The following is a 10,154-nucleotide window of genomic DNA, read 5'->3' on the forward strand; positions in this document are numbered from 1 at the left end:
ATCAGGCCCTCCTATCCCTCTTGTATTGATCTGTATTGTTGCTGTATTGTCTCCCATTATATTGTAAAGCGCTGAGCAAACTGTTGGCGCTATATAAGTCATGCATAATAATAATAATATTTTTTTCTCTCATCCCGCTGGCTGAACGATAAAACTGAACCATGTAGGCCAGCTTTGGGAGCAAATATATTATCATCAACTCCTCCCCCTGAAGGGGTTAATCTGGGTCCCCACACTATATATGTGTGTAACATCATCTGCTGGAGATAAAAGACATCACAATTAGAGATGAGCAAATTTCTCAAAAATTCGATTCGGCTGATTCGGCGAATTCCAGTATGAAATTCGATTCGATGCGAATTAATTCGCTACGAAGTTAACTTATTAAAAGGGTTTCTAGGCTTCAGAGAGCCTTTAAATTAGTGCAGAACACTGTACCTTTAATTTAAATGCCCTTGGAGATGAGGAAGGAGAAGGAGAAGGATGAGAAGAAGGAGAAGGAGAAGGATGAGAAGAAGGAGAAGGATGAGAAGAAGGAGAAGGATGAGAAGAAGGAGAAGGAGAAGGATGAGAAGAAGGAGAAGGATGAGAAGAAGGAGAAGGATGAGAAGAAGGAGAAGGAGAAGGATGAGAAGAAGGAGAAGGAGAAGGATGAGAAGATGGAGAAGGAGAAGGATGAGAAGAAGGAGAAGGAGAAGGATGAGAAGAAGGAGAAGGATGAGAAGAAGGAGAAGGATGAGAAGAAGGAGAAGGAGAAGGATGAGAAGTAGGAGAAGGATGAGAAGAAGGAGAAGGATGAGAAGAAGGATGAGAAGAAGGAGAAGGATGAGAAGAAGGATGAGAAGAAGGAGAAGGATGAGAAGAAGGAGAAGGAGAAGGATGAGAAGAAGGAGAAGGATGAGAAGGAGAAGGATGAGAAGAAGGAGAAGGAGAAGCAGAAGGATGAGAAGATGGAGAAGGAGAAGGATGAGAAGAAGGAGAAGGAGAAGGATGAGAAGAAGGAGAAGGAGAAGGATGAGAAGAAGGAGAAGGATGAGAAGAAGGAGAAGGATGAGAAGAAGGAGAAGGAGAAGGATGAGAAGAAGGAGAAGGATGAGAAGAAGGAGAAGGATGAGAAGAAGGAGAAGGAGAAGGATGAGAAGAAGGAGAAGGATGAGAAGAAGGAGAAGGATGAGAAGAAGGAGAAGGAGAAGGATGAGAAGAAGGAGAAGGATGAGAAGAAGGAGAAGGATGAGAAGAAGGATGAGAAGAAGGATGAGAAGAAGGAGAAGGATGAGAAGAAGGAGAAGGATGAGAAGAAGGAGAAGGATGAGAAGAAGGAGAAGGATGAGAAGAAGGATGAGAAGAAGGAGAAGGATGAGAAGAAGGACAGTTCTGTGACAGTTTCTGTCTATTTCTGACAGTTCTGGGACATTCACTCCATACAGCGGTTTCAACCGCTGTATGGAGGGAATGTCATAGAACTGTCAGAAATAGACTATTTCTAACAGTTCTGGGACACTCACTCCATACAGCGGTTGAAACATTGTATCTATTTGTTTCCATAAATGGATCCATTTATGGAAACAAATAGATACAATGTTTCAACCGCTGTATGGAAGGAATGTCCCAGAACTGTCATTAATAGTCTATTTCTGACAGTTCTATGACATTCCCTCCATACAGCGGTTGAAACATTGTATCTATTTTTTTTCCATAAATGACATTCTGCAGATACACTTAGAGGAGCTCTGCAGATACACTTTTTGCCGGCTTGGAATTAATCTTATTTTCATCCTACTTCTTCTTCTTCATCCTCATCCTCATAAGAAGAAGAGGATGAGGATGAAGAAGAAGAAGTAGGATGAAAATAAGAATAATTCCAAGCCGGCAAAAAGTGTATGTGCAGAGTTCCTCTATTTCTGACAGTTCTCTGACAGCTCCTTCACATGTACAGCGGTTGAAACATCTGTATCCTAAATGGAAACTAATAGATACAATGTTTCAACCGCTTTACATGTGTTCCTTCTGTCAGAGAACTGTCAGAAATAGCGGAGCTCACTGCAGGGACACTTTTGCCGGCTGATCGGGAAATATTCGATTCGCGCACCCGAAGTAGGCAAAATTTCGGATTCGACGCGAATCGAATATTTCCTGAAATTCGACTCGAATTCCGGTTCGCCTGGTTCGATTCGCTCATCTCTAATCACAATGACTGTGGAGGAAGAGGACGGACATGACTATGGAGCAAGAGGACGGATGTGACTATGGAGGAAGAGGATGGACATGACTATGGAGGAAGAGGATGGACATGATGGGGGGTTACTGGGTGTAAATAGGAAATACCATCTTATTACCTCCTCTGCTGCTACTTCCACCGATGTCTCTTTTTCTTTGTGCCACACGGAACTTTGTCTTTATTTCAGGTCACTTCCTGCCTGTACCTGACATCACTTCCTGTCTGTACCTGACATCACTTCCTGTCTGTACCTGACATCACTTCTTATCTGTCTTCCATAGAGACTTCCTGTCTGGGTAGAAGTGAGATCCCCACCTTGTGGAGCTCAGAGGAACTGCAGCCCCGAGAAGCATCTAATAGTGTAGATCTCATTTGCTGCCATAAGTTTTTGAAGATTGAAGAAAAAAAACAAAAGAAATGTTTCTATTTTTTTTTATATTTCAAAACCTTTTGAGAAAAAATGAGATCTGCAAAATACTCCCCATGCCTCTTTTTAAATTCCCTGGGGTGTCTACTTTCAAGAAAGGGGTCATTTGGGGGGGTTTGGTGCTATCCTGGCATGTCAGGGCCTCCGAAACTGTGATAGGTAGTGAGGAAGTGAAATGAGGAAGTTACGCACCTTCAGGCTTTCAAAGCGGTCATTGGATTTCAGGTTCCTGTATGTGGCTAGGCTCCCAAAAAGTCTCACACATGTGGTATCCTCATACTTGGTAGAATGGCAGAATGTATTTTGGGGTGTAATTCCACATATACCCATGGCTTGTGTGACAAATATATCATTTAAATGACAACTTTGTGTAAAAAACGTTTTTGTAATTTTCCAGAAACTTGTGGAAATAAAAAAAATCTTCCATGGACTCAATATGCCTCTCAGCAGATAGCTTAGGGTGTCTACTTTCTGAAAAGGGTCATTTGGGGGTGTTTGTACTGTCCTGGTATTTTAGCACCTCAAGAAATGTGATGGGCAGTCAGAAAGTAAAAGCTGTAAATTCCATTATCTATCCCATAGTTTGTAGACGCTATAACTTTCACACAAAGCAATCAATATACAATTATTGGGAATATTTTTAACCAAAGATATGTAGCAGAATATTTTAGTATTTTTTAATATTTTTATGACAGAAATGAGAAAATGTTTTTTTTTTCAAAACTTTTTTTTTCAAAATGTTTTTTGTTTATAGCACCAAAAATAAATATTGCACAGGTGATCAAATACCACGGAAAGAAAGCTCAAAAGGACGTAAATTTCATTTATTTACTGTATTGCATGACCGCGCAATTGTCAGTTAAACTAGTGCAGCGCTGTATAGCAAAAAATGGTGTAAATTCCATTATCTATCCCATAGTTTGTAGATATAACTATCACACAAAGCAATCAATATACACTTATTGGGATTTTTCACCAAAAACATGGAGCAGAATACATTTTGGCCTAAATTTATGACTAACTTTGAGTTTACTATATATTTTTTATAGCCGAAAGTAAACAATTTGGTTTTTCTTCAAAATGTTTGGTATTTTTTTGATTGTAGCGCGAAAAATAAAAAGCGCACAGGTGATCAAACACCACCAAAAGAAAGCTCTATTTGTGTGAAAAAAGGATGTAAATATTGTTTGGGTGCAGCATTGCATGACCGCGCAATTATCAGTGGAATTAGTGCAGCACCGAATATCAAAAAGAGGCGTGGTCAGGAAGGGGGGAAAATCCTCTGGAAGGCAAGGGGTTGATCTTGTCCAGCAAAAAAAAATTAAAATTTCGTCATAAATTTCGTCCAGAATGTATTCTGCTCCGTGTCTTTGCTAAAAATAAAACCCCAATCCGTGTAAATGAATCGGTTTCTGTGAAAGTTGCAGCGTCTACAAATGGCGGGATAGATACTGGAATTGTATTTTTTACTAGTGTGATAGATATTTTGGGCCTACAATAATTTTTACCATCATTGTGAACTTTTTTTTTTTTAAAGAAATATTTATTGGGTTTTATGTCAATAAAAAAAAGAAAACATCAAGTCATTTGGGTGTTACAAACAGGGAGAACAGATGACATTAATGACTGGATAGACATTGCAGATGATGTACATAGAGCATTGCTGGGTTCTGCTCTCCAATGTGTTGTGGAGTGAGGAGACCGGGGATCACATCAACATCTATACATCCTACAATACATCCTACAAATGTACAAAGGGACATAAAAGAAAGACAAAGGAATAGGAATACAGCAGAGGGCTTAAGAAGGGGGAGGGGCGGAGAACGGAGGGAGGAGGGGGGGTGGAAAGAGGGGGAGAGGGCAGAAAGAAAAGGGAGCTAGAAAGGGAATAAAAAGGAATCCCCTGATCTCTGATGTGTGGGATTAGAGAGGGATAAATAGACATATAAGTATAGCCGGAACCTCTAGTGGAGCATCTAAGCAGCACGTTGTTCAGCGACCCCTTGAAGGGGAGGGAGGGGGTGGATCCTAAGGACATCATGGCCTCATGCTCATATGACAAGTTGGATTTAGATGGGTTGACCTCCGTGGAGCAGAGGGATCTCAGGACCACTAATGCCTTAATAAATACATTATCCATACGTTTTAGTCAGAAGTGGAGACAGTGTTCTGGAGGGCGGTGTAGGTGGGGGCAGGATCTGCCATAGCATTTTCCAGAAGGCTTCTTTGTTCAGATAGAATATTCTTGATACGTATATTTGCCATTTTCATGCGAAAGACTCTGATTTGTTTGGACAGGATGAGAAAAGATCAAGTTTGTCTGTGTGGAGGAGGCGGATGAGATCCTTTTTGACGTCAGATATGGTTGGTGGTGTACCATCTACCCATTTTTTCAGGATGGCTCGTCTTGCCATCAGGAGGTAAGTAGACATCCAAGACTTGTTTTGTTGAGGAAGTGAGTTGAGGCCCCTGTGAAGCATGAAAAGGGTAGAGTCCAAATTGCCGAATAGTAGATGTATTGGAGATTCAGGGAGTTTAACTCCTGTCACAAATTGGATGAAAGATAGCGCTTGATCCCAAAATGTGGAGATAGGATAGAAAGCTATGCGTGGACAGCGACCCCTCCAGAGAAATTGTGAGAGAGCTGTGTTTAGTTTGGTTACGTCTCCATGCCGGAGTAGTAGAGGAATGGATTGAAGTGGATAAAGTAGTTTAGGAAAGTGGCCATTTTAAAAATATGAGATCTCCCCAGGAGCGTGAGGAGCAGACCCACCCACATGGCTAGCAGACACCTCTACCCTCCCCCACCTCCCATCTACTTATCACACGTGGACACCGCTAGCAGACACCTTTACCCTCCCCCACTTCCCATCTACTTCTCACACGTGGACACCGCTAGCAGACACCTTTACCCTCCCCCACTTCCCATCTACTTCTCACACGTGGACACCGCTAGCAGACACCTTTACCCTCCCCCACTTCCCATCTACTTCTCACACGTGGACACAGCTAGCAGACACCTCTACCCTCCCCCACTTCTGCTCTACTTCTCACACGTGGACACTGCTAGCAGACACCTCTACCCTCCCCCACTTCTGCTCTACTTCTCACACGTGGACACTGCTAGCAGACACCTCTACCCTCCCCCACTTCCCATCTACTTCTCACACGTGGACACAGCTAGCAGACACCTCTACTCTCCCCCACTTCTGCTCTACTTCTCACACGTGGACACCGCTAGCGGACACCTCTACCCTCCCCCACTTCCGCTCTACTTCTCACACGTGGACACTGCTAGCAGACACCTTTACCCTCCCCCACTTCTGCTCTACTTCTCACACGTGGACACCGCTAGCAGACACCTTTACCCTCCCCCACTTCTGCTCTACTTCTCACACGTGGACACTGCTAGCAGACACCCCTACTCTCCCCCACTTCCGCTCTACTTCTCACATGTGCACAGAGCTAGCAGACACCTTTACCCTCCCCCACTGCCCATCTACTTCTCACACGTGGACACCGCTAGCAGACACCTTTACCCTCCCCCACTTCTGCTCTACTTCTCACACGTGGACACTGCTAGCAGACACCTTTACCCTCCCCTACATCCATTCTACTTCTCACACGTGGACACCGCTAGAGACACCTCTACCCTCCCCCACTTCTGTTCTACTTCTCACACGTGGACACTGCTAGCAGACACCTTTACCCTCCCCCACTTCCTCTCTTTCTCACACGTGGACACTGCTAGCAGACACCTCAACCCCACTTCATCCAATGAGATCCCATTACTCCATCTTCTCTGCAGATTTGACCCAGTCATTATCATCCCCTATACTGCAACTGTTGAAGGGCCCCATCTATAGCCGGCAGAAGATGAACTCTCCTTGATCTCCATATACTGTATATCCATCGGTAACTCAGAGATGTTCCCACTTTCCATTAGCCAATCCCTGCTCCTCATCCCTCCACACCCGCCCCATATACAGTCCAGGCGTGGCAGTCCCGGGAGTGCAGCTGTAGCTGTGTGAAGCCTGAATGTCCCAGTAGGAGGTGTTCTGCCCGCAGTGTGAGCTGCACTCCTGGAGGACCCTGTTCCAGTCTATGCTGCACCACCCCCAGCTTCATGATTGGCCTTCCTCGGCCTCATTGTCTGATATCAATTGTCCGTGTATTGCTCCATGTTGGGGATTTCTGCTACAAATCTGAACTAGGAATAGAGAAAGGCAGAAAGGATGGCGCTCTACTTCCTGCTCTCTGTGCTTTCCATCCCCCATCAACCAATCACAATGTGTCCACAATCACCATGGAAATGATCAGATCAATGAAACATTTGTCATAGACAGACCATCATGTGCCGATCATATACACAGACATTTGTATCACGGGAAACATACAAGAAGAAACATGTATGGAGAAAGACACGGGAAAGTCCCAATATGTGCATTCACCAATCACTCCTTCATTCCCGGTATACACACAATTCCATTGCTTCCATGTGTACACCATCAGTCACTCTTCTAGAATTGGGACATTTTATTACCACCCACCTCTTCAGTGATCCCCCACCATGCAAATATTGTCCTCACCTCCAACTGTGGGCCTAATAAGTGCTTGGAACATTTGTCCACAAAGTATCAATAATAGACCTCCAGTGTTTGTGAAATCTCCCACCACAAATGTACTCAGCCAATCACAGAGCAGGACTCCATTTTTATTCTTCTCCTGCCATCAATGACCAACCCGGTCCCACACTTCATCCATGTCTTTGGGGGCCTCTGATCTCCTTATGAACTGTTTCTTCCATGATGAAGATCAGCCATGGAGTATATCTGATGTGTATATCAGGGTGTGCTTCTTCCCCACATCAGAGCTGGGATGTCCAGCAACATTCATCTAGAAGACATTTCCCGCACTCAAGGCACTAATACACCTCCAGGGTTGTGTGGGATCCCTGATGTACAGGAAGACAGGACTTCAGTGAGGAACATTTCCCTCACTCAAGAGTACAAAGCAGCTTCTCCCCCCTGTGCAATCTCTGATGTTTGTAAAGACTGGCCTTCACTGAAAAAAATTTACCGCACTCAGGACAGGAATACGGTTTCTCCCCCGTGTGAGATCTCTGATGTGGGAAAAGATTTGACTTATTTGAAAAACATTTCCCACACTCGAGACAGGAAAATGGCTTCTCCCCCGTGTGAGATCGCTGATGTTTGTAAAGAATGGATTTCCGTGAAAAACATTTCCCACACTCAGGACAGGAATACAGCTTCTCTCCTGTGTGAGTTCTTTTATGCTCATTAAGATGGCATTTAAAACGGAAACATTTCCCGCACTCAGGACAGGAATATGGCTTTTCCCCCGTGTGAGATCTCTGATGTACGGTAAGCTGGGATTTCTGTGGAAAACCTTTCCTGCACTCAAGGCAGGAATACGGCTTTTCTCCTGTATGAATTCTTTTATGTTCATTAAAATAGCAATTAAAACGGAAACATTTCCCGCACTCAGTACAGGAATACGGCTTTTCTGTGTGAGATCTCTGATGTACGATAAGCTGGGATTTCTGTGAAAAACATTTCCTGCACTCAGGACAGGAATACGGTTTCTCTCCTGTGTGAGTTATTTTATGCTCATTAAGATGGCATCTAAAATGGAAACATTTCCCACACTCAGGACAGGAGAACGGCTTATCTCCCATTTGAGATCTCTGATGTCTGACAAGATTGGATTTCTGTGAAAAACATTTCCCGCATCCAGGACAGGAATACGGCTTCTCACCTGTGTGAGATCTTTTATGCACGTTAAGATGGTATTTAGCATGGAAACACATCCCGCACTCAGTACAGGAGAAGCTCTTCCCTGTTGGAAGGCCGGCCCGGTCCCGCACAGTCTGAAGTTCCTCAGGATACGAGGAATCCGATGGTCCATCTACACTGGGTGGAGCCAGATGGACATTGGAGGGAGCGGGGTTTTCTCCTGGACTATACAGTGTGATGTCCTCATCCTCTTCAGGGCAAGAATGCGGCTTCTCACCTCTGTGAGATCTTTCATGCTCATTAAGTTTGGATTTATAATGGAAACATTTCCCGCACTCAGTACAGGAATATGGCTTCTCAGCTGTGTGAAGCCTTTGATGTGTTTTAAGATTAGACTTTTGTGAAAAACATTTCCCGCACTCAGGACAGGAATACGGCTTCTCCCCCGTGTGAGATCTGTTATGCTCATTAAGATGGAATTTAGAAGGGAAACATTTCCCGCACTCAGTACAGGAGAAGCTCCTCCCTGTTGGAAGGCCGGCCCGGTCCCGCACAGTCTGAGGTTCCTCAGGATACGAGGAATCCGATGGTCCATCTACACTGGGTGGTGCCGGATGGACATTGGAGGGAGCCAGGTTTTCTCCTGGACTATACTGTGTGATGTCCTCATCTTCTACTTTCCAGTCTGGAGACAAAGTGAGACAATCCTCGGAGGTTTTCCTCATCTCCCGGCCATGGACTAAAATACAAAGACAAAGAGGATTACTAGACAGGAGCTGATTGGTTCCCCCAAACCAGGACTCCGCCCACATCAGGCAGCTTGGTCTCTGAGGAGCTTACAATTCCACCCTCAAGGGAACTAGGAAATGGCTCCTCTGATCTCCTACCAGGTCATTTCTTTATTCATGGACCTTAGTCAGAGAGTGAGGAAACAACCAGAACTGTCTTTTATAGGAGGGACAGTGATGAGGGGATTATAGGACGAGGGTCCCCACCCCCTCTATCACTCATCGCCATCTTCCCAACACAAGAAGTACTGCACTTCCTTATTTAGTCCATGATTTAGTCATGAAGAACAGCGGGGCTGAGCCCCACCAGAGGTCAGAGAGTGAGGATGGGGGGAGAACAACTAAGATGAAGACTGGACTGATCCTGAAGACCACCATCATTGGGGTATTGACTCCTCCCTCATTATCACTTTCTGCTTAAGGGTCCAAAGTTGGAGGATGTTATCACATTATTATCACCATGTAAAAGTCTGTGCTCCAATCACATCATCCGATATAAAATGTCCAGCTGGAAGGAAATGGGGGGAACAAAAGAGAATCCATATTATGTGTATATATAGCAGTGGGGGGAGGGGGAGAGCAGAAGTCAGGAGTATGTAATGTACAACATAGAGTATATAGTGCAGGGGTCAGTAGTATGTAATGTACAACAGACTATAAAGTGCAGGGGTCAGGAGTATGTAATGTACAACATAGAGTGTATAGTGCAGGGGTCAGGAGTATGTAATGTACAACAGAGTATATAGTGCAGGGGTCAGGAGTATGTAATGTACAACATAGAGTATATAGTGCAGAGGTCAGGAGTATGTAATGTACAACATAGAGTATATAGTGCAGGGGTCAGGAGTATGTAATGTACAACATAGAGTATATAGTGCAGGGGTCAGGAGTATGTAATGTACAACAGAGTATATAGTGCAGGGGTCAGGAGTATGTAATGTACAACATAGAGTATATAGTGCAGG

The 10,154-nt window shown here is 44.3% G+C and overlaps 1 protein-coding gene across 1 annotated transcript; it reads right to left on the reverse strand.

Moving 5' to 3' along the window:
* Nucleotides 1-6,325: 6,325 nt before the first annotated feature.
* LOC149443968 (uncharacterized) lies at nucleotides 6,326-9,136 on the reverse strand. Its single transcript, XM_089655105.1, has one exon. The coding sequence runs from the start codon at nucleotides 9,124-9,126 to the stop codon at nucleotides 7,642-7,644; it is 1,485 nt and encodes a 494-aa protein (XP_089511231.1). The 5' UTR covers nucleotides 9,127-9,136; the 3' UTR covers nucleotides 6,326-7,641.
* Between the last annotated feature and the right edge of the window lie 1,018 nt (nucleotides 9,137-10,154).

This window comes from Staurois parvus, unplaced genomic scaffold, assembly GCF_062004578.1.
Source record: "Staurois parvus isolate SC_StPar_1 unplaced genomic scaffold, SC_StPar_1.0 ptg000819l, whole genome shotgun sequence".
NCBI lineage: Eukaryota > Metazoa > Chordata > Amphibia > Anura > Ranidae > Staurois > Staurois parvus.

Bases quoted from the DNA above. Each gene is read 5' to 3' on its own strand.
- LOC149443968 (XM_089655105.1), bottom strand. From the start codon at position 9,126: ATGAGGAAAACCTCCGAGGATTGTCTCACTTTGTCTCCAGACTGGAAA.